General features: G+C 45.4%; 7 protein-coding genes across 7 annotated transcripts; 4 read left to right on the top strand and 3 right to left on the bottom strand.

Annotated features, from left to right (window-relative positions):
- Window positions 1–155: 155 nt before the first annotated feature.
- N7495_001214 (lytic polysaccharide monooxygenase AA11 family protein) lies at window positions 156–1,370 on the bottom strand (the record flags this gene model as incomplete). The annotated part of the gene is made up of 1 exon (XM_057203884.1): window positions 156–1,370. One exon carries the CDS (start codon window positions 1,368–1,370, stop codon window positions 156–158), a length of 1,215 nt encoding a protein of 404 aa, XP_057067957.1.
- Window positions 1,371–8,691: 7,321 nt separating this feature from the next.
- On the top strand, window positions 8,692–11,038 carry N7495_001213 (fungal specific transcription factor domain-containing protein; the record flags this gene model as incomplete). Its single annotated transcript, XM_057203883.1, has 5 exons — window positions 8,692–8,711; window positions 8,779–8,859; window positions 8,911–9,647; window positions 9,712–9,856; window positions 10,153–11,038. The coding sequence occupies 5 exons, from the start codon at window positions 8,692–8,694 to the stop codon at window positions 11,036–11,038; spliced, it is 1,869 nt and encodes a 622-aa protein (XP_057067956.1).
- A 929-nt stretch (window positions 11,039–11,967) lies between these two features.
- N7495_001212 (uncharacterized protein) lies at window positions 11,968–13,339 on the top strand (the record flags this gene model as incomplete). Its single annotated transcript, XM_057203882.1, has 5 exons — window positions 11,968–12,137; window positions 12,192–12,326; window positions 12,379–12,702; window positions 12,754–12,949; window positions 13,130–13,339. The coding sequence occupies 5 exons, from the start codon at window positions 11,968–11,970 to the stop codon at window positions 13,337–13,339; spliced, it is 1,035 nt and encodes a 344-aa protein (XP_057067955.1).
- Window positions 13,340–16,188: 2,849 nt separating this feature from the next.
- Window positions 16,189–18,957, top strand: N7495_001211 (uncharacterized protein; the record flags this gene model as incomplete). The annotated part of the gene is made up of 2 exons (XM_057203881.1): window positions 16,189–16,509; window positions 16,573–18,957. The coding sequence occupies 2 exons, from the start codon at window positions 16,189–16,191 to the stop codon at window positions 18,955–18,957; spliced, it is 2,706 nt and encodes a 901-aa protein (XP_057067954.1).
- A 1,020-nt stretch (window positions 18,958–19,977) lies between these two features.
- On the bottom strand, window positions 19,978–21,397 carry N7495_001210 (adenosine kinase; the record flags this gene model as incomplete). Its single annotated transcript, XM_057203880.1, has 7 exons — window positions 19,978–20,014; window positions 20,095–20,208; window positions 20,268–20,605; window positions 20,669–21,010; window positions 21,066–21,216; window positions 21,268–21,283; window positions 21,346–21,397. The coding sequence occupies 7 exons, from the start codon at window positions 21,395–21,397 to the stop codon at window positions 19,978–19,980; spliced, it is 1,050 nt and encodes a 349-aa protein (XP_057067953.1).
- A 208-nt stretch (window positions 21,398–21,605) lies between these two features.
- On the top strand, window positions 21,606–22,223 carry N7495_001209 (DUF1770 domain-containing protein; the record flags this gene model as incomplete). The annotated part of the gene is made up of 2 exons (XM_057203879.1): window positions 21,606–21,914; window positions 22,011–22,223. 2 exons carry the CDS (start codon window positions 21,606–21,608, stop codon window positions 22,221–22,223), a joined length of 522 nt encoding a protein of 173 aa, XP_057067952.1.
- A 683-nt stretch (window positions 22,224–22,906) lies between these two features.
- Window positions 22,907–24,931, bottom strand: N7495_001208 (uncharacterized protein; the record flags this gene model as incomplete). The annotated part of the gene is made up of 5 exons (XM_057203878.1): window positions 22,907–23,713; window positions 23,776–24,144; window positions 24,201–24,330; window positions 24,456–24,625; window positions 24,737–24,931. The coding sequence occupies 5 exons, from the start codon at window positions 24,929–24,931 to the stop codon at window positions 22,907–22,909; spliced, it is 1,671 nt and encodes a 556-aa protein (XP_057067951.1).
- Window positions 24,932–25,664: the final 733 nt, after the last annotated feature.

The raw sequence follows: 25,664 nt of genomic DNA, 5'->3' as shown, positions 1-25,664 counted from the left end.
TCGTAAAATACGCACATTGGAATAAAGTGGAAAAAAGAGTGTTTTATTTTTAAGTGTCTTCACCTCGAGCGAAAAAGAAGAGAAGAAGAATTCAAGAAGAAAACAACAAGAAACAGAAGTGCCACGTCCTACGCCAGCGCAGGACATATACTCCTTTACAAATGGTGAGACTCGCGATGAATTCGCTTGTGGAAACGCATATCCGAGATTCTGCGATCTAGCTTGGCAGCGCTTATGGACAGGTTTACGCTTTTGCCATTGTTGCACTCGATACCCGAAGCCAGAGCCTCAGCAGTGGACCACTGGCCGCTTGCACAGCGCTGGAAGGAGCTGCCTGAGATACAATTCCACTCACCCTCGGTGCTGCAAGAACCACTTAGAGCACCTATGCTAGAAGTGCTGGATGCTGAGGCTGAGGCGGCAACAGCCTGCGAAGTGCTAGTTGCTGTAATGGGCACGAAGACCGCAGGAGTGTCTGTCTCAACGGAGGCTGCGATGGAGACTGAAGTAGCTACTGTGTCTTGGCTGGAAGCTGTAGTGGCAGTGCTAATTACAGCGGCTGTTGCGGTGCTAGAGCCGGAGTCAGAATCGGAGTCGGAGTCGGATGCTAACGAGTCGCTGCTGCTGCTGCTAGTGGTATCGCCAGAACTGGCAAAGGTAGCGGTACCAGTGCAAGCCGCAGCGCCAACCTTTGCGAGGTTGATAGCTTCGCCGAGATACTGAACAGCCGATCCAGGCTGGGGGAAACGAATATCGACACCCTCCGGGGTTGTGCAGCCATTGACGTTGGCGATGAACATAGGTGGATAGTTGGATGAGCGTTTTTCGACTGGTTTGACTTGAACTTCACGCTTAGAAGAGCCTTTGGCTTCGACCGTGACGGGAGCGCAGTTCATGTACATCTCGCGATTGCCGACACGGTTAAACCATGTCCAAGCAAGAGTGTACTTTCCAGGAGTGAAGCCATCGGGGATGGTGTAGTTGAAAGTATCCGGATCAGTCATGCTGGCGCCACCTGACAGGTTTCCTTCGACGTTAGCCACACAGCCACCCTCATAGGACTGAATGACCTTCCACTCTGTGTCTTTCGAAGGTGAGAGATCACTGGTCAAACTGATTTGACACGAGCCACCGCCATGTGTAGCACTGCCCTCGAATGTCATGGTCTGGCTTTCTCCAATGACCATGACATTTTGCTTGGTAATTTCGTACGTGTCCGAGCGAAGCTTGCAGGGGAAATCGCTTCCATCTGCAGCCAGTGGAGAGTTATTCAAACTGTCCTTGCCATAGGGCACGGGGTTGGTCATAATCATATGAGCATTGGCGATAGAGATGCCAAGCATGGCAGCCAGTATCAATTTGACGAACATACTGGTGATAGGAGGTATTTTTGTTCTGATTCCTGATTCAACGAGAAAATTCAATGGGTTGATATCCTCTTCGTACCAGACGAATGAGAGAGGCAAAAGGAATGGATATTGGTAGTTGCGATAATAATTGAAAAGAAGCTTCCAAAGCTCCTGTTCTATTGTGTTAGTCTGTTGTAGGAGAAAACAGAAAAGAGGAGAGAAGAATCTCTTAAATCATTGCAAGATTACCCAGGTGGAGGGAGGAAATGGAAGTAATTAGAAGTATAGGCATTCACTTCCATATTGAAACGCCAAGACAAAAAATAGTTATCAATGAGACAATAAGAAACATTGAACAATACCTTTGATTGTGAACAACTCTTTTGTTCTTTCAGATAAAACGTAAAGGTGTAAAGACGTAGGGATGCTCTGCAACCCTCTATTGTTTTGTTGTGAAGTGTGAAGTATGAGGTCTCTTTAAGGAATGACAGACTACCAAAGGATGGAATAGCAATACAGGTCCAGCCTGTGAGAGGATTCAACCAGAAAACAAGAAGTAGGATCAGGAATGAGGATGAAAAAAAAAAAGGAAAGTAGGGTTGGCGCTGAAGACTTTATATTTTATGCGTACTCGGCTACACCGTCATACTATACGTATAGAAATCTCAGTCTATTCCTGCAGATGTCGTAAGTCCAGTACAGACTTTCCACGGCAGAACTAGAAGCCTCCAATCAATTGAATGCCTATAACGGTTGACTCCTCTCCATCTTGCCTTCTCGCGATCTCAGAAGCCACAACTTCCCACAAGAGGGGCACTTGTCACTTGGGCACTTGTCGAAAGCAGTGGATGTTTCATGCTCTACATGTTAGGAGAAAATTAGGACAAATTTGATCAAGGGCGACAACTCCAGCCAATAATTGGCTCGGAACCTGGTGGGCAAATTTTCGATATGTTTGTTTTGAGACTCGGCGGCTGGAGAAACGCACCAACCACTGTTCATGAAAGAGCCTTTTAGTTAACAACAATGTCGCACTAAATTTTTTGACCGTGCCTAGGGCGTCATGTACCTGACCATCTAAGTGGTGGTATTGGCTAGCAGTATTAGCTGCACATTAGCGCCTACGTTTCCCGTTAGCGGGTGGCCAGCGAATCAGTTGAGAGAGAATTCTTGTTTCAGATTCTAGACACAGATCAGATTGACGGATTCTGATTGGTATGTTTATTGGTTTTAACTATATGGATTCACCGTGAGGTTTTTCTGTGAAGTAATCGCTCAATTTTGTAAGTGATGGGATGGGATGATGGGATGGTGGAGTATTGCTAGTAGGGCGCTCTTGGGCAATAGTTACGTTGTAAAATACGCTTCTTGGGAACTAAGCTACTCCGTTAACAGTTGAATTCTTCTAGCAATGAGATACATCATCTTCAAATGTTAGTACGTTTATACGAGTAAACTCAAATATTGCACATGTGTTCATGCTATGGTTCTAAGTAGGAAGTACCGACAGTACTGGATGTATTCAGTGTCAATAGTCCCACTTGAATAGTTCAACAGCAGCCCCAATTGGATTCACATTGAACTATAGTAAAACATGTTTATAACGAGTTAGCAAAATCATTCGTTAAAGTTCTCGTATTAGCAGAGTTGTGGCATGTGACAAGATAGTATTAGTAATCCAAAAAAATTAACTGAAGTAAATCCCATACGAACGGATCACCCAGAACACCATACCAAACTCGAAAAAATTGAATATCATATCTCAAAAACCATAACTCCGATACATGACTCCGATAAGATTCAAATATTTGGTCATATATAACGGTAAGGTTCCTCATAAAGAATCAATGGATAAATTATAGCGGTACCGTAAGTTACGGTGTAATTTATCTATTTTAGCTTTAAGTACACTTCACTTAATGACTTCCTAATATTTCTTCCCATATACATATTTTCTTGACTAAAAATAATCCAAATTTAAGATTTAAAATGATTTCAATGTGTGGTTGTTGTGATATGCTATTCGAGTTTACTATGGTGTATTGGGTTGATTCGCTCGCCCGTGTGATCCGTTCGTGGGATTTACTTTAGTTCTATGTTATTTAGGTAAATACCTGTATATATAGATATTTACGTGCAGCTACCTAAAATACTACCTAGGTATCCAAAATGTTTTTGTATATCCCTCTGCTTCCAGCCTGATGTCTTTCGTCTCTCTAGCTCCCTCTCATATCGATTAAAGTCACTTATAATATAGCAATCTCCATGATTTATCCTTCTGTTGGAACCAATGGAATCTGCTTTACTGAAGTGAATGAACTCGGGAAGTGAATGGACTCGGGAAGTGAATGGACTCGGGAAGTGAATGAAACTAGTGGAATCGGGGGCATATCCGATTCCATCGCGGGAACTTAGAATGAACACACATCTTACCGCATAACTTACAACATTGTAGTAATAGTGCATCGAGATCCCTGTAAACCGACACCTTCAAATGAGTGAAGTATTTGCAACGCGCGAATGGCTTATGTACTGGAGCCCGTGGTGCTTCTAATAGCTCCTCTCCCTCTTCTTCTCCATCCTCCTGAAATGAAGTCAAAATCATCTTGAACTGTCTTATATATGGGAATGATAAACTTGTAAAGGGTGAGGTCTAATGTATAGTATGTATCCGTAAGCCAAGAGAGGAGTTGTATAATAGGCCCTACCTAGGTAGACACCTGGGCAGAGAAGATATAAGTAAGGGTGGTTGAAGATGGATCAACAGTATATTGAAGTCAATACAGTAATTAATCCTCGAAGGATCCCTTCAAAGTTCAGTAAATAGCATATGGTTTATACCACGTAAATATGGTCTCTTGAACGGGGGCACAGGAATGGAAGGGACTCGATACGCCAACCATCGGGCAGGCCGACGGCTCACTGACATAGTGGTCTTCCACCATCCAGTGGGTATAACGCCTGCTGATCTGTTGACCAACACATTTTCCCACTGATCTCTATCAGTTTTTGGGAACCCGAGATGTTGTCTCCTCACGCAATGGAGTCTGTGATCTATGATTTCGTGGGTGCTCTCGCAGGAGCCGGTCCTGGATACCCCAGGATTCTTCTGCAACTCATGGTGGTTTCCTTGACCCAGGACTATTCAGCCCTAGCGAGAAGAGGCTAAAGATCTATCTCTAGTATTAGCTATATCATGTGAGAGTACCTTGTTCGTACACCTTCTAGTATTACTTAGTATCTAAGATATCGAGCTTCCATGCTTTAATACCCCACTGAATTGTTTTGAAAATATTTATACCTAGTTGCCACTGGATCATTGTCTTGATGGAGTTCAGATATTACATATTGAATCCAACGGCCCTTCTAGCATGTTTTCTATATATTGAGTATACCCTGGTTAAATGGCTACAATCGGTTCATTGCATTTGGTAGATGGCATATAACTGTTAAGGGTATGCTTGCACTCATATCCAAACGCTTCGACCAAAAGACCATTATGATTTCTCTCTCACGAAAGCATGTGCAAGCTCCACTTATATACCTTTAAACTCAATCCTACACTAAACATTGATACGAAGACATTCTGACATTGTATAGGAGATATCCACCCGTAACGATAATTAGTGTATTATGTATTTAGTAGAGATATACTACTTCTGATGGCATTGACTCAAGTTTCATATGCAGAATAATTGTCTCAAAGAAGACAACTGTTCTTGTCGCTCGCTTAGCGAGCGTAGCTAGCTAATCGCTCGTTACTGAGAACAGTGAGCTCCAACGAACCACTACTCAACACCGTAGACAAACCACCAAGTGTAGTGGTCTCTACAGTACTGAATATTGTGGTTGTTGTGAAGTCTGCTTTTTCATTGATGAAAGAACTAGCTACTTATAGTACATGGGCGCCCCTCTGCTCTGGACGAATGTCAACATTCGTCCGAGACAGAAGAGACGGTGAAGACGGGACATTACTGTCGCGAATGCGCATCGCTCAAGGGTGTCGTTTGCGATGAATGCATATCGTTCAAGGATGCCGTGATATACTAATCCAGTTCCGGAGTCGCTGTCTCGGCAGAAGCTTTTTCGGCCGAAATACTTTCCGTCTGTTGATGGCCTTGTTTCTCGGCTGTCGCAACAGTTCTACTAATATAGAGGGTATATAAAAGTAGAATCAAGAGTAGGAATGAGAGAGACCTACCAGCAGAGCCATTCTTCGAAGATTACACTATTCATTCAAGATCTTTTGTTCGTTTGATTGGGACCCATCGGCGAGGCGTTTTGGACCGGTGAAGCGATGCTTGAGCATACCTAGCGAGTTTTGTATAGAGGAGCCTTTTTTTTCTTACGAATTAGTGTAATAGTTATAAGGAGGTTTCTTGTTGTTGATATGGCGGAATAGAATCTAGCCGATTTCCGCTTGTGAAAGTCTGCTCCTCTATAGTGACTCCATATAAACATGTTTTACTGTACCTGGTGTGAAGGGCTAAAGCTAATCTCAGATTCAGAACTAGCTAGGCACATGCTGTGTACAAAATCCTTAAAGAAACGTAAACAATTCGGGGTGGAATCGTGAGGTATGCGGTTGGTGGGTCACATGGTACAACCACGTGATAGTTTACCAGGATTCAACCTGTTACACCTGGAGGGTGTATTTGTCTAAGTCCGACTCCATCCCACTACTATTCGTCCCATATGTAAATGTCGGAATATTGACGCGTCTTACTGTTTCATATACATATACTTTGTAAATGTATCGTTGCGGGTTGTAAGAGGTGTGTTATTCAAGTCCACTCCAAAACTGCCAAAAGTAGTTCCCCATTCATTAACTGACAAAACCAATTAGGTGCCAAAGATTTACTGCAGTAATACTGCAATAAATCTGGGCTCCACTCATGATTGAAAATCACTTTCAGTCCATCGTATCAACAGTAAAATCCGTCGCTAATTGGGTGGCGAGTTTAGCCTTTCCGCTCGATGGAGAAGTAGTTTGATGGCATCAGGAAGAAGGATATAATATACTATATACATGTATATATTAGCAATAAATACTCATATCAAGATAACTAAATCAATGCCTAAATCAATGCTCTTACCTAATGCTGATAGGTTACCTGATCTAAACTAAATACAAAACGGTAAGCTTGATACTTCCCAATCTGAGAATCAATCTCACTTAGAAGTATTTAAGCTGAAAAAGAAGATCTTCATGACGTCGTCAATTATTTGAGTTCGCCTTATGCTAGATAGTAGATGCTCTAAAGTATTTCACCACTGAACGGGTCACACTACTGAACGGGTCAGTTTGACCCACTTATTTTTATGAATCCCAATAACTCCATTATTTACTATGTAATATAGTAAAAAAAAACTACTGAATGGGCCTACTAGGACAGGTTTCCCTCCTATGTCCAGGTGTCTTACATATCCCACACCGGCGTTGGGTTACAGGCGCCCTTACAGGCGCCTGGCCCTCTTGTAAATTGGCATCATTAAGTTTAGGGCCACCATTCGACGCGTCAACCAGGTCTAATCCCTCCTGAATTGTAAGACCCCCTACTACTGTTAATTGACGATTCGGACGTTCTTTTGTTTTTTCTTTTTCTCATGGGCGGCGCGTAAATCTCTGTTTTCCAGGCGTAAGAGAGCATTCTCTTGATATAGGTAATTTGCACCCTTTACTATCTGGTCTAATGCTCTCTTAGATGGTGTTGGTGGCGTTCGAGATACAGTGCGTAATATAGCTTGGTGTTGACGTCGTAAATCTTTCTGCGTCCTAGGCGTCTTAGGTGTCCAATTTCGACTTGAATCGCTTCCTATAGAGGGTGGTGGTGGTGGTGTATCGACGCGCATAGTAAGCTTTTTTAACACCCTAGTAGGGTCAAGTGGCACGATTCCAGTTGCAGCAAACGCATTAGAAGCAGATGCAAATGCTTCAATACGCGCAGTAGGATATATCTCTAGGAAATCTCCTTTACTAATGTGGGAAAAACCAAGCTCTACTCTAGACTCAACCAGCCGAGAATAAGAGCGTTTTAACACCGCAAAACACCCAACATCAAGAGGTTGAAGAAGATGAGACGCATGCGCAGGCATACATAATGGTATAATATCATGCTCCTGGCAGATTTTGTCGAAATCAGGTGTTAAATGGCTACCATGGCCATCTAAGATCAGAAGGCGATACCGTCCTTTAGTACGAGCAGTAGCAGGTATAAAGAGCTTTTCAAGCCAACGGAGCCCTATTTGATTTGATGTCCAGCCATTAGGACTAATCTCAAGACGCCAATTAGGTGGTAAACCTAGATCAGGAGCAAACCAGCTCTGCATCATCACCTTACCCTTAAAGATAATACAGGGTGGAGGTGCGTAACCAGACGCGCCTAAACACTCTATCACAGTAACCCATTCCCGGTTACCAGGCTGTTTTTTTGCGCGTTTACCATAATAACCAGCTCTAGTAACCACTCTCGCGGTCGCACATCGTCCCATCGCAAACCCAGTCTCGTCAAAATTATAGATATCGTCGGTGGTGATACCATATTTTGCGATCGTGTTTTCAACCAGTTTGAACCAATTATTGATCACATTATAGTCCTCTTGACGCGCACGTGTAAAATCGCGCGGTGTTGAATAGGTCGTCTTAAGTTCAGGTAAACGCGTCGCAAACCTAGTAACCCAGTTTTTACCGATCGTAAGAGGAGGGTTGGTTCCGCGGTCGGCGAGTAGGATATTAGCCATTCTACCAACATCTTTAGTTCTAGGAGCACAGCCGCGATCATCTAGAGAGACGACCCATTGAAGTAATGAATCCTCTTCAGATTCAGTCAGTTTAGACTGCGGTGGGTGTGTTTCAAGACGAAATTGGACACCAGAATGGCGGCGTTGGAGGGTTGAAAATGGTATATTAAACATAGCTGCAGCTTTACGCATTGATGATATATCGCCATTCTTGTAAGCTTGGTAAGCTAATAAGACCCTATTCTCCTGATCCTGTTTGTCTTGGACATATAGAGCATTTAGGGGGGGCATGGTGGGTAGTTGAAAATGGAAACACCAGACTGACGCGTAAAATTGGTGGGGTGACCCGTTCAGTAGTGTGACCCGTTCAGTGGTGAAATACTTTAATAGATTGGTAATTTATGAAAGGGGGTAACTAGTATGGAGTACCGAAGTCTCTTATCTTCGCTCCGTTTGCGGTGGCAAATTCAATGACGCTAACCCCAAAGAGGGATGGTTGGAATTCCTAGTGGCCGTCTTCATAGAAGTTGCTCTTCCCATACTTCCTAACTACACGTCGTCGCTGCTTATCAATGAGCGAGTCCTCCAGAGTCGCCCTGGCATGCGAGTCCTGTCGAAGGCGTAAGAGAAAGGTATTCAACCAGATAGATGCCCTTGGTTGAACGACTGCTAATACGAAACCTTGTAGTGTGATGGGTGTCATCCTGTATGCTCCTGGTGTCGTCAAAATGGCGCCGATTGTCGGTTTGTCACTAGATCTAAAAGGTCCGTTTCTATATATATCTAGGGAAAAACTGCTGACTGTGCTAATCTATAACAGAAGAAAGTACGATTTGGGTTACATCACAGGCCTGGAAGACCAGGTGGAGCTGCTGAAGGAAGAGGTGCGTCGACTACAGGGCCTCGGTCCCACCGTATCTGCAGGGCCTCATTATGCCGATGTTTTCGCCGATCAGGAGGATGCTCCGCCAGAAGGTTTTGCCGATGAGGACCGGGCAGAGAGTGAGGCACTGGAAACGTCACCACCGTTCTTGGGCAACTCTTCGGCAGTCGATGATATTAGCTTGTTGATGTGGCGCCTCACTGTGCATGAAAACGGAGAGTCATCATTCATCGGGCCCTCAGGCAATTTCTGTTTCCCAGACCCGCATCACGATGTCTTTCAGTCGCTAGAGGGAGCCAGGCCATGTCCAGAAGAGCCACTGGAACCCCAACCATTAGCTCATGAGCCGAATATTTCGAAAGAGTTGATTCATCTCTTTGTGAGTTACATCAATCCGGTTCATCAATTTGTAGATGAGGAGACGTTAGCCATATTACAACATGATATGTCACCCAGTATGAAATTGCTTCAGTATGCGATCCTGAGCACAGGTGCGCTTTTCACAGAGGATCCGCAGCTCATATCCTATGGTAATGACATGGCGATCCATGCGGAAAATATTTGCTTAAAAGTCTGTCACCAATACCCAAACACACGAACGATCCAAGGATTGCTTATATTATCATGGCGCGAACTCACACTGGAACATGACAATATGACCTGGCTGTACAATTGTACGTACGCTACGACAATTCTGCCTTGGTGGACTTTTCTTGCTGACATCACTATTCTCGATAGCTATGGCCGCGAGTATTTCGTTGCACCTTGGCCTTCATGTTGCCTCTCTTACCACAATCAAAGTTGACACAAGCTCGAACACGAGTGCTGTTAAGTCCGATATAAGTCGTATCAGGACTATTTGGGCATTCCTGCTCCTGGATAGGTGAGTGGACAGAGATTTGCATCTATCTTCATCCCCTTGGAATGAATTAGCTAAAATTTCAGAGTCGCAACCTCTCTCCTAGGCAGACATTGTATGATTCCATGGAGACGTGTACGGGTACCTCCGATCTTGAGCGTTGCTGGATCGAATCCATCACGTGAAGAAATTTTGTTCGATGCTCACTGCTCGCTATGGTTCATTCATGATCAATATATGGATCAAATGTAGGGGATCCTTTATGCACCCCCCTTTCACAACTAAATCATGCACAAGAATGTTAGCTGACAGTCTCGAAGCTATTCTTTCGAATTCAAGGACCTGGAAGACACAAAACGTTATCGTCTACTCATGGAAGCACGTGGCCATCTCCTAAACCTTCGCCGCCAATTGCATCCTACTCTACAGCTTCGAAAGGGGAGCAGTACATCAACTGTTCTCTTGTTTCATATGTCATGTAATATGTCCTACCTCCTAATCCATCGACCCTACTTGCAAGAGCCGCCACAAAGTATGCCATATCGACTCGCCCTACGATCAATGTCGGTCGCGGCGGCGGCAATGGTTCGACTTGTCCGCGACTATCAGAGCAATTATTTATTAACCACCGCGCACCCAATTATGATACACTGTGTGTCGACAGCTGCGGTGACGCTTCTTCTTTTTTCAACATCAACGCATCCCACTACAAGGACTCAATCTATTGGCAAATTTCGAGTCTGCTTTGGTGCACTCGCGGGAATGCAAAATCGATGGCCACGAGCCCGAAGAGCAATAACACTCTTACGAGACTTGGCCTTGCGTTGGAATACTGTAGCAGCGCTGCCTCTACAGTATAGCTTCCCTCTCCCCGGACGCTTAACTGCCGCAACGGATCATGACTCGTTCGTGTGGGATGAAGCAGCTGATGCATGCACGATAGACGATCTGTTGGTTCCTGGGGAATCTTCAAAAATTCCACAGAATTACTCTCTGGATTCATCAGACCCTCTAAGCCAGGAATCTATTGATCAGCTAAATTTTGAATACTTTGATAATCCTCGTGCAGAAACTACGGGCATTATTGGTCTGGGTGATGTACCACCCTCCACTTCCCATCTTGGAGATATTGATGAAATTTTGGCGTTCTCGGAAAGGGCAGCAGACGAATTTGCTCAAAATTCCAACTTCTGGAATTTTGTTTGAATCGGATTGTTGTTATACCTTCAGCATTTGAAAATGTCCGCCATTACCTAGTTATCGATCCTAGTTGTTCATTTTATTCCCAGCGTAGAATCTTTGATGATATGAAGGAGTCCAGCTCGTAAGTGAATTACGTTAGTAGTATGTCAACGACCCCGGAAAGTTGTTGACGGTTCCCCACCACAAAACCTGAATTTGGAACCCTCTCAAATCCCGCCTACCCGAAGTTGACAAGACCAAGGCGTAATAGTTAAGTACGGCTACTTAGTAAGTAGATTTGGTCCATATTATTTTATGTTCGATACGGGAAATGATTCAAAGATTGGACCGCCAAATATTCTATGCATAAATAACTTCTTTTCAATCTTCTTTTCTCTCATAGCTTGAGACAGCAAAAGAAACCCTGCATGGATTGTCGTCTTGGGTCGGATCTTCAAAGGTTTGCACTAGTCCAGAAACAGACTTAGCGGCGGGCGTTTAAATGCCGCCGCTGATACGATTAACTAGTCGATATCTACTTACTCTGATTAGGCCTGATATCTTAATTACCCAATGTAAATCAGGATTTGCCGATAAAGGGTAGATCATTGCCGGCAGGGGAAAGCTCGAGCCAGATGCTTTACCTTGCTATCTAGTGAGTAAATCATTCGAATTAGGCAATACCAGAAATAATTAGATGGATAACGGGAAATCTCGTATCATGTTGGCTTTTTGGTTAATGATATTTTTGCCAAGTGGGTTCAATCCATGGAAGTCTTGCCGGAGACCCATTCGCTCTATTTTACCCGAAAATATTGCGGCGAAATGTGTGGGTTGATCTGAGTATAAAAGAGACATCTCAACCCCATACAAACCTTCCTTTGTAGACAGCATTCGAGTTTCCATTTCATACTTGTTTCTTCGAAAACCCATCAGTTTCCGAATTCGAGGCCATGTTCAGATCTGTATTCTCTGCTTTTATTCTCAGCGCTTGCATTGGTGCATGTGTCAATGCTAAAACGCCATTTGTTGATAAAGAAATCAAATACCGGAAGGAGAATGGATTCTATTCTCACCTCGACCCCGAGAAATTTGTCGTCGCTGCTGTCAGCGCGCAGTCCAAGTGAGTCATTTATGCTGCGCTACAGGAACTTGAATATTGACCAAATTTGCATAGTGAGAACTCGGATGGTGGACTTTTCCAAAGTAATTGGGACATCAATTATACGACGGACAAGGCCGTAAGTATCATCAAGCAGGCAGCCGAGGATGGCGTGGGCCTTTTGACCTTTCCAGAGGTCTGGTTTCCAGGGTAAGACCATCTTCCTTATCAACCGTGGCTTTTCCAGTCTGATTCATCTTAGATATCCATTTGGCCTGACAGCCAATCCCTCGCTTACGACCAAGTACATCAATAACTCGCTGGTTGAAGATGATGCCAATTGGAAGAAGCTTGTGGCTGCTGTTAAGGCCACCGGTATCTACCTCGCTTTCGGCTTTTCAGAGCGCCAGGATGATTATCTCTACATGGCTCAGGCTCTGTTTTCACCTGATGGTGAGAAGCTCATTCACCGACACAAGCTCCGGCCTTCTGGAGGTGAAAGAAACTTGTGGAGTGATGGTCTCCTGCACAGTTTCAAGGTTGTTGACACCCCCTATGGTCGTATGGGAATGCTTGAATGCTGGGAGTAAGTTGATCCATCATATCTTTTGCTACTGCAGTATACTCATATCAACAGGCACTTCCACCCGTCCATGACTTTCCCCATGCAAGCTCAGCTGGAGGATATCCACATCGGAGCTTTCCCCTACTTGAGCGATCTTCAAGCCGTGGACAACAAAACTGATTTGAGTGTTGTCGACTCTACGAGTGTCAACATTGCTTCACTACGAGTCTACTCAGCTACGAGCCAGGTCCACAGTGTCTCTGCTGCGGTTGGAAGCTCTTTCATCTTTAACACAGCGGGAAACATCATTGCCAATACCAGTAGCACATCGGATGCTTCGTACTGCAAATCTACTCTCAACACCACGGCCTTTTTGAACAAGACATACGATGCAAGTATTTTCGCACTCCACTTGGAAAATTGCTCATTCTAACTTTTGGCATTATAGATCAATGGCGAGTTCAGTTATGGCATCCTCAGCGAGCTGTATCAGTCATACCCGTCTTACATCCCCAAGCAGACTGGTACCTTTGTTTTGCACAAAAACAACACAATCCAACAGCTTGAAGAGTATGCTGCTAGCAACACCAGCTTCTTCTCTCCCGAGCCCAATTATCCCCCGACTAAGAACTCTGTTTACTACGTTCCGCCCAACTAGAGAGAGGGTACCTAACAGTGACCTCGGGATGTTTGGACTGTCTTGGTTTCAATTACGACTCTGATACACTCTGATCATTCATGCGCCTGTTTTTGTCTATATATATATATATATATTTATAATCTCTTCCTCTACACTTCTGGAGTTGAGACGGATTCTCGTTACACTCTTGCATATCTTGAATAGAGTTGATAGAGTTGATGGTAGCATGACAAAAAAATGGTTGTTTATGTGAATAGACTTAGAATGTGCTTTGCAGGGTCCTAATAGAAGAATGTATTTTTTTTCATATTCAGAACCGAAATATCCCGAAATATCCCGCACAGGTTATTATTACCCATTACTACGTTACAGTAAGATTATTATTATTATTAATTTTTTTTTTTTCGGTTTACAATCTTTCTGTCTACACCATGAAAACTATACCAAAATAGGTATCAGCCATAAATAGAAGAAAATCCAATTGTTATTGGAACCTGTACTTGCGGAGGACCATTTGACGATTTGATGGCGGATGGCGGATGGCGATAGATTGCCAGCTTCCAGACCTCGGAAGCCTTAAACCCCGAACACCCCGCAATCGCAATCCCCGCAAACCCCACACGAACAACGTCTCATCTCGACCGCTACTCATCATAGCCGAGCTCGTTCGTTCCAAGGAATAGTATTAGTGTTACTCCACTTTAGTCTAGAATAGTTTTCATTACCAACCTTCAGGAGTCGGCGACTTGGCATGCCCGCCAATCGGCCAAACGCTTGTCTACCTTCTACCCAAAGAAGACTGCAGTAGGTAAAGTAAATCACATACGAGCGGCGCACACAACCAAGTGGCGCATCTAGAACACCATAGTAAAATCGAATAAATTAAATATTATATCTCAACAACCATAACTCTCATAAGAATCAATACTGGGTGAGATAAAATAATAAGAATCTTTATAAAGATTTCATTCATTTTAAGTAAATTAATTAGATGGATTATAGTGATACCATAAATTATGATGTAATTTATTTATCTTAGCTTTAACTACACTTTAATTGACGATTTTATATTCCTTCTTCTATATTTTTATTTTATCAACTATAAATGATCCAAATTCAAGAGTTGAAGTCAATTCAACGGGCGGTTGTTGACATATGATATTCAATTTGTTCGAGTTTATTATGGTGTCCTGGATGCATGTCTGCACCGCTAGTATGTGATTTACTTTAATCTGTTGTGTTTAAAAACACCACCTCCTCAATCACCCGTTCCCTTCGCCTCAACAGTCAACTCCTACTGCCGATTCCAGTACACAGACCACCGCTGACTCTAGTACAGAGTCTCAACCCCAATCAACATTAACTGCACCTACTGTAGTGAAGGAACATTCTCGACTCCCGTGTTAAACTGCTACCCGCCATACTAGACCCAGAATCGCAACTATCCCAACCTCTCTAGCCGATACCGACCATCATTTCCTCGCCCTATAGCCAACAACCAACCTATGCCTCTATTCTTCAGCATCCTACCATACCTACACTCATGATCAAAGATCTTCACCGCCGTTTTTCGTAATAAACCGTCACCATTCCGGATCGAGAACAAGGGATGGAACACTTGGTCCATCAAACTCGTAACAAAGCCGTATCCGCAACACTGTCACCGTCCAGATTCTTGAATTTGGCATTGTCCGCGTTTTCGCGGTTCCTAGCAGAAATGCAGCCAAATACGAAAATTTGCCGTCCACCCATTAAAGCCGCGCCATGAGCGCAGCCTAACATCTCAAACAGCAATAATGCCACGACAGGCCTTACTAGGTGAGGCTTAAAGTTGGCCTCTCAGGAATTTTGGAATCATCTCCGTGGACCCAATAAACATGTAATTAACAAAAACGTTGTAGCATATAGCTTAGCAAGGGGGGGTAAAAAAAAATCTACTACTGGGATCTTCGACTGGGTGGCAACTGCTTGGGCCTTGACCGGGTGGCAATGATATTAGTAGAAGGGGTGAGTGTATCAGCCGGGAGGAATCGAGATTCCAGACCCAGATCCAGATCCCAAGGATTCTAATGCTTACTGATCGGATCAGGGCGCTCATGGGAGGGGCTGAGCACTAATACGGAAGAGGAACGCCAAGAACTGGCATACTGAGTACAGAGTACAGTGCGAGTGATAGTCACTGGACTTCTCATTAATCTAGTGAAAGTCGGAATCCCAGCTCCAACCGATGAAAAGTTGGGTCCGTCATTGGAATCATGGTGAAATGGTTTGAATCTCCGGAATTCATGGAGATTCCGATCATGTCTCGCCCATTTTGGCCATAGCTAGTAGAAAGTGGCCCGAGAATCTCTCCTGCCAGTTCCTCTTTGGTCTTTTTCCGAGTTTTGCTATCTTATTTCTATCCTGTCAGCAGCAAGCTGTATCATTGAATGGGTGTTTCGATTCGGAGTCTTGAAAGGTGAAAAGTCCAATGATAATATCATATTATGCGATTAATAATGTGAATCTGATATTGGTATAATTAGCAAGTTCTCGAGATATTGAAGAGGTGTTGGCTGGTTGAAGTGAAGTGAAGTGTGAAGTGAAGTGTGTAGTTGAAATGCCCCACCAATCAGCGGTCGTCGGCACAGGGGGGACCGCGCTTTTACTCCACGCTTTTTCAAGATTCAGCTTTGTACTACTTTCTCACCACTATTGATCGCCAATGACTGATGGCTTGTTCACTGCCTCTGCTTGAAGTCCTTCCTGCCTGAAGTCATCTGACATCAACGGTGGGGGGACCTCCCATCGAGAATATGACATCCTCATTTCAGGATGTGTGGCAGTAAGTTTTTGTTTCCCTTATCAACTCGAAATTATTCGACTACATGAGTTCTGACATATCACTTGCTGCTAGTAATGCGCTTGACGCCGAAAGAGAACTACTACGATGTTTAGCTGAGAAGGAACCGACGTTCGCCGAGATCTCGCACTTCCTAACAACGTCAGTACCCGATTGCTTGAACCAGTGCGCCCCTGGCCTGCGCTTACATGGACAATTCATTAGATTCCGCTCCGCATGCCAGAATGCCATCCTACTCAACTTTGAAATGGCTCGCGACCTCGACATGGAGGATCCCGATGTCGAGAGTCGACTCTGGGATGCGCACGTGAAACTCAACAGTCGGTTTCGCAAGCTGCTCTCTCGCGTGAGTTGTCGCCTACAAATTTACTCGTCTTAATTGTTAGCTAATCAATGTCACAATGTTTAGCATCGCGAAGAGAACTCGAAGAAGAAGCCGGTAGAGAAACGGAAGCTCGAGAAGCATTACCTGGACTTCATCAAATCAAGCCAGCGATTCTACCGGGGCTATATCCAGCACTTATCGTCGCATTTTGGCGGCATTGTTGAACTGGATAAAGTTGCGCGCAAGTTCAATTTTGAGAGTGCGCAAATCTCTAAAACCAAGCTGCTTTCGCAATGGTTGGGTACTGACAATAAAACTCCCCTAGATCTCTCTGCATATCCTTCGTCTACGGTTGCGCCTGAGTTGCGCAACCGAATCCTCAAGTCTTGCCATGCCACCCTTAATCGACTTGGCGACCTCTCTCGATACCGGGAGACTGAACTAGCCAGCAAGGTCCGCAATTGGGGACCCGCAATTGGATATTATGACTTGGCTTTAGCGATTTATCCTGCATCGGGCGCATCGCATAACCAGCTGGCAGTCATTGCTCTTGTAGATGGCAATCATTTCCGGGCCACGTATCACCTTTACCGGGCACTGTCTGCCCAGGAGCCTCATCCCTCGGCCAGGGGAAATCTGGAGATTGAGTTCCGGAAAGTCATGAATGCGTGGGCGAAAAGGGAGCTGATTCGACCTGAGGATGCTAGAATTCCAGGAAAAGCGTTGTATTCCTGGTTTGTCTATCTCCATGCCCAATGCTACAAGGGAAACGACTTTCCCGAGCTTGACGAACTCGAGAGTGAGGTCATGAGCCAGCTTGCAGTTGAAATCAGAGAGCGGTCTCTTGAAGGAACGCTTCAAAAGATTTGCATGGTCAACATAGCTGCGGAAGCCTTTGCCCGAGCCCGGTCAGTTGAAGAGCCTGTCTCGAATGCATGCGTCTTCTTGCAACGGATCAATGTGAAAACGTTTTTCACATTGCTACAAATCCTTTTGGTTGAATTAGAGCGCTTCGCAGTTGAAGACTCGAGCAACAAAGATTCCAAAAATGGTTCCGACAAGGTTACCGTCGTCGCGCGTCGGATCATGCCTGCGCTGCGGCTTTACAGCTCCTGGCTTGGTACCACTAGCGACCTCTTGGTTGCGCAGAAGGAAGAGAAGGATTCTTCTCTGTCAATTCAAATCCAAGAATTCTGGAAAATTTATGCAGGAACTTTGACCCTCTTAGCCTCGACATTTGACATTACGGGTGATGTCACAGACATTGACTATCTGCTTGAAGAAGATGAGGAAAGTCTTGGCTTTGCCCCTCTGGGTGATGCAATATCTTCGAGCCGAATTACTGGCGACGATGAACAGCTTAAGCCTCGGATGACCGACCCGGGTGTCGAAAGAAGTCATCCTAACATGGAAATGCTTTACAGAGTCCGTGCGTTCGTGATCGACGGCCTCTATCTGGTCGTAGGAAAGAAAATTCCTATTGCTCTAGTAGATGACGAAGAAAAGAACATCTTCGTTTACCAAGAGGAGGGACTGCCATCTCAGTTTTTCTCAAGCCCCCCTGGTCGTGAGAACACTCTCTCAGCTGCCAACATTGAACGAGAGGACATCCCGCAACCTGCTAAGAATCCAAACTCAGTTGGAGAAGGGCTAAGCATTTTTGGTGGTTCCCAGTCTGCGTCCGCATCTATTTCTGCCAACATGTATCGCATTGTTGAAGATATGGAGCGGTTGGTTGAGTCTGACACGTGTGAGGACGCACCGCCGGTTTCTGATCAATTCGCCTTCATGAACGACCCTCGAGCTATGGCTGCACCATCTGTGCATGTTAAATCGTCTACCAACAGTTTCCCTTATTCCGACTTTGCTGCTCCCATGGCTCCCCCTGGGCTTGGTCCGCCGGTCGTTAATGCTGCAGACTCTCTCCGTGCATCCGCACCTCGGTCTTTTACGCCCATGCCCACCATTCCTAGTATTCCAAGCATATGGAATGACACATCCGCAGGCCCACTGCGAAATGGTCCATCCCCCAGAACTCCCCCGGGTCTTGGCCAACAGCCTCCTCCGCATGCGACGAATGGTTCGAACATAAACGTCTCAGAGCTATCCCCATCCCAGCAGCAGATTGAAAGTGAGCTGCGCCAGTACAATTTGAGAAATCAGAACCAGCTCACGGGCTCTCTCGATGCAAATGGATCAATGGCTTCTTCGTGGATGCCACCACCTGGCCTACCCACCGCACAATCTCGTCCTATTTCTACCACTTGGGATCGCGATCCTTTGGCCCCCATGACACTTGGCTCGTATTCTAATGCCACTCCAAACCAGTCATGGGCCAATAATGCGTTTATTGCCAGCAGCCTGGCATCGGGTGCTGGAAACTACAACTCTCCATTTAGCGGCAACCGCAAGTCAAGCACCCAGCTTGGTGCAATTGGTCAAACTCCTCCATGTGGTCAGGGAGGCTGATCACAATGTTCGCCCGCTACTAAACCAATAGCATGAACCACAATAGTGCACACATACACCGCTATCAGATGAACGACAGATGGTGAATTCCATTTCGTATGCACAACCGGAACTTTTTCTAAGCCACCATTTGCAATAGATGTCTTTTTTTTTTTTTTTTGATGCAAGGCTCATGGAAAGACATGAATCCATTCGCTTCGATTCAAATCAAAGACAAATTCTGCGACCCCTGCCTCACCAGCCTAGTCCAGTCAAGGAAAAAGCAATTGCAGTTTGCACATACGATGGAGCTAATTCATCCTCCTATTTTCCCCTCATATCCACTGTGGCAGTTCTCTTGTCCCGATCACGACACATGCAACTGCGCGTTCAACACGCCACACAGCAGAATATCCAAAGATCCATTTCTTATTTGGTTTGGTTCTATCTTAGCCTGGAAAATAACTTTTAGCGTCTTTTTTTATCTCCTTTCTGTCTTTTCTCACACGACATGAAGTCTACCAATGACCAGCACTTTCGCCCCTTTTTTCTCCTTTTTCTTAGCCGTGTTTCTTTTTTCTTTCTATTAGGAATGATATGATCATGGTGGAACGTTCTGATGATCCAAGGAATCTAGTGGTTGGCTGATATGCCCTACCACTTCTTAGGTCATTGTTTACTTTAGTCGGAGTCAGAATGAATAGCAATGCTACACGTCTGAGTTTCCGTTCTTTCATCATGAAACAGTAATAGAATCCTATTCTATACTAATTAGGATTTGAAAATTGCAGAAGTGTAAAACTGTATTGCATTTCATCACATCGTTGTTGAAAACGGGGCACTTTTCACGGCGCAAGTTATGGTTCCCCATGCTCCAATTCAATTTCTCGAGGTTAAAGTCGAGAGCAGAGTAAGATATATAATAAAAAAATCAAAATAATTTGGGTATAGAGGGTTGAATCATCCAAAGTTTTGAGGTGTATGTTGAATCAAAAGAATTTAATTGCACCAAGATCTTCCATTAGGAGATATTTTGTTGAATTACGAGCGGGAGTAAGCCTGCTTGGGGGAGGGGAAGCTATAGAAATTACATATTAGCCATGTCTCGTTGTGGTTATATACCCATTGCTTGGGAAGATGTCGAAAATGGAAACTTACGAAGGACCAAGCTCCTGAATGCTCTTGCTGGCCAACCACTGACCCATGTCAATGGAGTCCTCGAGGGGCTTGCCGGAAACGAGGCCGGCCAAGAAACCACCGGTGAAAGCATCACTGAGGAATAGAATTAGTGAAATGAATTGCGGTTTCATAAAGTATTTGGAAATACTCACCCAGCACCGTTGGTGTCGTTGATGGAGTCCTTGGAGATCTCGTGGACCTTGAACTCCTTCACCTCAACGTCACCGCTGACAGAAGCGACCGCGACAACAGTGGGCTCAGTGCCCTGGGTGACAATGGCAGTGCGGCCACGCTGGGTGTTCTTCTTGGGGAGGAGGGCGAGCTTCTTGGCAATCTCAACCACATCCTCGGTGCCCCACTCGTGGGCCTCAGCATAGGCACGAGCCTCGGTCTCGTTGCAGACAGTGTAGTCAGTGTAGGGCAGGACACTGTCGAGCTGATCCTTGAAGAACTGACAGATGAAGGGAGCAGACAGGGAGAGCATAAAGGGCTGGAAGTTTCACATGGTGAGAAAAGAAAAACCCTATGTTATAATGCGAAGGAAACAACTAACCTTGTTCTTGACAGCAGCCTCTTCAGCGAGAGCCAAGATAGCGGGAACGCAGACAGTAAGGTGGAAACCTCCAACAAAGTAGTACTGGGCCTTCTCGACGAGGGACCAGATCTGGGGCTGCTTCAAGTGTTCGAGCTTGTACTCGTTGGCAGCGGCAAGGTGAGTGCACAAGCTGCGGTTGTGTCCAGTGATGACAGCACCGCACTTGCCAGTAGGCTGGGTCTCATCGATACGGTACTCGGTGTGGACACCAGCCTCCTCACAGGTGCGCTTGAGGGTCTCGCCGAACTTGTCGTTGCCAATGCAGCCAATGTACAGAACTGAGTTCTCGGGGAGTAGGTACTATAAACATGGTCAATACCGAATCTAGAGCAGTTGATTATTATGTCGATCATACCTGAGCACCACGGGCAGTGTTCTGGGCAGCACCTCCAGGGATCAGCTTAGCATCCCGCTGGATAAGCTCATCGTAGATTCCCATGTGCTGTTCCTCAGCGAGGATGGCGTCGTTGGCCTTAAGGCCATACTTCTCGAGAAGAGCCTCATCACTAGAAACTCAATATCAGAATATAAGCTTTAATTGAATGATAGTTTCATACCCTTGAGCCTGGATGTCTACATTGAAATGGAGCATGTCAGTAATTATACTAATTAGTGTTGCTAGGTGAGGTACTAACCGAGGAGAGGGTTTTCCAAGCACAAAAGAGGGTAACCTTGAGCAGCAGCCATTTTGAAAGAATTATCTAATGGGATTAGAAAATTGAATTGGGGTGGTAGAGTAAAAGGAGGGGAGAAGCAGAACAGAAATGGAGGGGTCGGCAGAATTATGAGGGCGGCTATTCCGCCAGATTAATGTCAGCTCCACATCTGCATCAACAACCACCTTGACATCTCCAGACTCTAACATTTGTCCCCGCACCAAATCATTTACTCCATCATGGTCGATAATGTACTAGGGATCGCGGAGACTATCCAAACAGCCCATATCGTACACAATCCCGACGTTTCTCATGACATCAACCCAGCCACCGCAGCTTCGGAGAAGCAACCTGTAGTCGCCGTGCCAGAGTCGGACTCCGGCAGTCTTGATTCAGACATTGTCAGCCCAAGAAATGTCGTTCGACCTATACGCCGACGTCAGACACTTCCCCCTCTGCCAGATCTACGCTTTGAACAAAGCTACCTCCACAGTTTGAGGGATGCCGACAGCTGGGGAAGGGTAACATGGATCACCGTCAGAGATCAAGTAGGAAACCCTTCTATCTCACTGGCGAGAGGAGAAATCCAGAAAACAGTCAATTAAATCAATTAGATCTAGAAAACTAACATCGTTCCTCCTCAGGTTCTCCTTCCTCTCATCCAAGGCACCGTCTGGACACTCGCTCTCTCCGGTTGGCGCTTTTGGAACCGTAACGCCTCGCTCAGCGGCGTGACACTGGGCAGCAAGATTCGCAGGTGGTGGTATGGAGTGAACAACTGGAAACTTCCCAAGGCCTGGTCCAAGGACAAGAAGCTAGCTCAGCAAGTTGAAGATGTGAGCAATCCATTTCTATAACCGCCGGGCAGGTACTTTTTAACAAAGCCTCTGGGGCTGACGATGATTGGAGTTTTTACAGTTTTATCAAGCTCAGTTCTCCTCGGCTGGGTCGGATTGATGTCGCCAGCTAGGCTCAAGAGATTTGAGACTATAATCCGCTCTTTTACTAGCATCGTTGGCGTTGGATATATGGAGTTGCGGCTTTATCGATTTATCACTTTCTGTTCTATGTCCAAAACTTTAGATGGACTTCTCTTTCCGAGTTTCCCTCAGAAATTGAACATAATAATTCCAGTAGGAACTTTGGAACCTTCCAAGGAGCATTGTCAACTAAGCATTGAGCTCCTCTCCCGGACAATTCCTTCAATATCTCTTACATACATGCATTCCAACCGGTTCTTCCAATTTTTTTCAAATTACCTCTGCATTAAGCAAATCTTCGATACAATTGGGTCAATGAGTTAATTTCATAGCAAAAATAAGGATACATTTGCTAGTGGGTTCGTTTCGCTTCAATATCCCAGTCAAATGTAAATAGTCCCATAAGAAGCTAACTGAGAAACTCTCAATGTTTGATCGCACTTTGGCCAGATGTGCAGGGCAGTCCTTGGCCAATTTCACAAAAGCAAAGAATATACTTTACTTGCTAAAGATGCGTTCAGAATTCATACTCCGGTCATTTCAAGCAATATCTCTCGGTCTCACTGCTGAATCGCGCTCAACCCAGGAACGCTGGTTAGCTCAACCTGGGGTTTTGGGGGCTGCGTCTCTTGGGTCTCATGAACGGTGAAAACTGGAGGCGAGAGGACAGAGGGGTTCGTCGGTACCGTTGTTGAAGGTATGGATGAAGTTGCAGGTGCAGTCGGCTGGCTACTATCGCTCATTTGAACGTATTGCGTAGGAGAGGCTTGGGTCACCGGGTTCTGGGGGTCACTTGGCGTTTCTCCCTTGCCAATTCGAAGCTGAACAACAAGACTGGGATGTTCCCCTTCTTGGACTGATTCATCCTCATCATCTTCGCCATCATCACCATCATCACTGCCCTCGGGGTCATTTGCATCGTCTTCGGCATTCCATTCGTTGCCACTCTCTTTCCCACTAGATTGAGATTCGTTATCATCAAGATCATCGGCACCATATCCGGAGTAGCCATTAGGGCGAGTTGATGTGCGAGTTCTCTGCGGTCTACCGTAATCATCTCCCTCTTCGTCTTCATCCTCGCGCTGTCCGGTAAGTAGGGTCTCGCCATAGAGACCCCCCGCACGAGACCTGATTTGCCTTCCACTCGCGGTAAATCGAGGACGTGAAGCTTCTTCCGCAGTCGCAGCCACAGGAACATTCCGTCCCGATCGTCTGGAAGGTGGTTCATCTGAAAACATATCCTCATCTTCCGAGTATGTGTACTTCAGCTTCTTCCCGCGGGTGCGACCTTCATACATGGAAAATCCAGGTTCTGGGCGTGTAAAAGCGGCCTTGCGTGCAAGGCGGTAGTCGCGTCGTTTGCGTTTCTATTGATATGATTAGCCCGCGTTCCTTTGTGACTACCCAGGTAGATCTGGCGGCGACTTACATCCTCTGAAGCTTCAAATCGAGGAATGGCATTTCGGATCCGCTCACTGAGCTTCTTGGAGTTTATGCCTTTCTCTTCCTGGAGCTTATCGGCAATTACTTCCATCTCTGGGATGGTTCCAGCGACACTCCACCAGTTAACATTTTTAAGGGCAGGATTGCTCTCTCGGTATAAGCGAAAGCTAGTATCATCCTGCCCTTCGATGAGCCAGTATCGTCTTTTTAAGCTATCGCGACCCCAATGTTGGACTGATAGTGGCTGGTTGAGGTCATCTTCATGGCGCGCTTGCTTGTAAGACTCCTTGATCTTGGCCTGGATCGCATCAGATGAGGAAAGAGACCAGATAATCAAACATCTCAAAAGTTCGAGCTATGAAAATGTTAGAATTGTATCCAAAGCTTCAAAATAATATGGTCTTGACATACACGTTCTTCTGGCGACATAGTGGTGAAGTTACGGCCCCCATGGAGGGGGTTTTTACCCTCCCATGTCTTAGACCACTGCGAGTGATGTGTGTGAATCGCTTCTTCCAGGGGCCGAGTGAAATGATTACGTCTATAAATGCGAGGTAATAAGTTAGCGATCGGGTCTGCAGTCAATTGACCATCGGTAGGCAAAAGCGCGCGTGATGGGGGTGTTCGCGCGGAATTGGTCTACCTAGGTATCAGGTGGCGACATACTCAACATCTTTCTTTCGATTCAAAACAAGTCCCAGCAATGCGCATAAGAGTCGCTCGATGTTTTCGCCAGGAGGAGACTCCTCGACACCACTCTCGACGTCTTGAGGACCGAAATTTGGCAGGCTCTTCGGGAAAGCTTCGTGGAAACGCGCGCGGAACATGACGATGAACTATGCATTGCGACAGATCAGAAACTGGGTTTTAATTTAAACCAACGCGTAATTGACGTGGCCAAATGCGCCTTGAAATGATAAATCCATATAAAATAAGAATAAACTCACAGGGATGGTAGGGTTGTCGGCCAGGACATATTCATGCGGTGGGGATGGCTCCCGTTTCGGCGGCGGAGTCTCTGACTCCTTCTTCTTCTTGAAGTACTTTGCAATACCGAGGGGCTCGTCTACAGTCATGGCAGCTTCGTCGTCCGTTGGAGGTGCCGATGATAAAGAAGATAGGTCAGAATCTGAGGGGGTCATGTTGGATGTTGGTGAGGAGTAGGTGGAAAAGAAAGTTAGACACCGCGCTGAAGGTCACTTCCAGAACATCACCTCGGCAGAATGATTATCAACTCCCTACGCTCTTATTACACTGTGACTTATTGGTCAATTTTCATATCTGGGACAATTCTAGGAATTCAGAAACAACATAGTATGTATTTAAATTGTATAGAACCGTAGTCAAAGAGTCTGTACATGAACTACAGATTACATGGAGTTCATTTGCGCTTAGATGACCTGGGAGGCTCGGACCGGACTCCAGATAAAAGGAGCTATGGTTCTTAGTTCATTCAGATGGAAGCGATGGACTTGAATCCGAGGTATAAATGCGCCTTTATATGATGCTATCGATATGCCTCCTGGTAGCTGTCTATTTGCAGGATGGTGAAGCTTCTTCAAGCCAGAGCGGAGAGCGATAGAATGCAGCTTCGAATGACGGTAAAGGAGTTTAAAGGGAGTTTGGCCTGAATCCACGTTCTTCAATATGCGGAGTCGGTCGGCGATGATGACAATCGTTATCTTACATGTCATGTGATGATAGATAAGGGCAACATTTCCGGGCTTTCAACTTCAGCTTTACTTCAGATTGAACGAAGTAGTTCTCGACAGAATAGTTGTAATTAGGTTGAGTAATGAAGAATTTGCAGGAATATCCACACTGTTAGACAGCGTTTGATTTGCCTGTATCTCTACGTAAACTCAGGAAATTCAG

The sequence above is a fragment of the Penicillium taxi genome, assembly GCF_028828555.1.
Source record: "Penicillium taxi strain IBT 34144 chromosome Unknown utg000001l_segment0_segment0, whole genome shotgun sequence".
NCBI classification, from domain to species: Eukaryota; Fungi; Ascomycota; class Eurotiomycetes; order Eurotiales; family Aspergillaceae; genus Penicillium; species Penicillium taxi.
The sequence above is the reverse complement of the archived record's forward strand: the minus strand, read 5'-3'. Positions and strand labels throughout refer to the sequence as shown.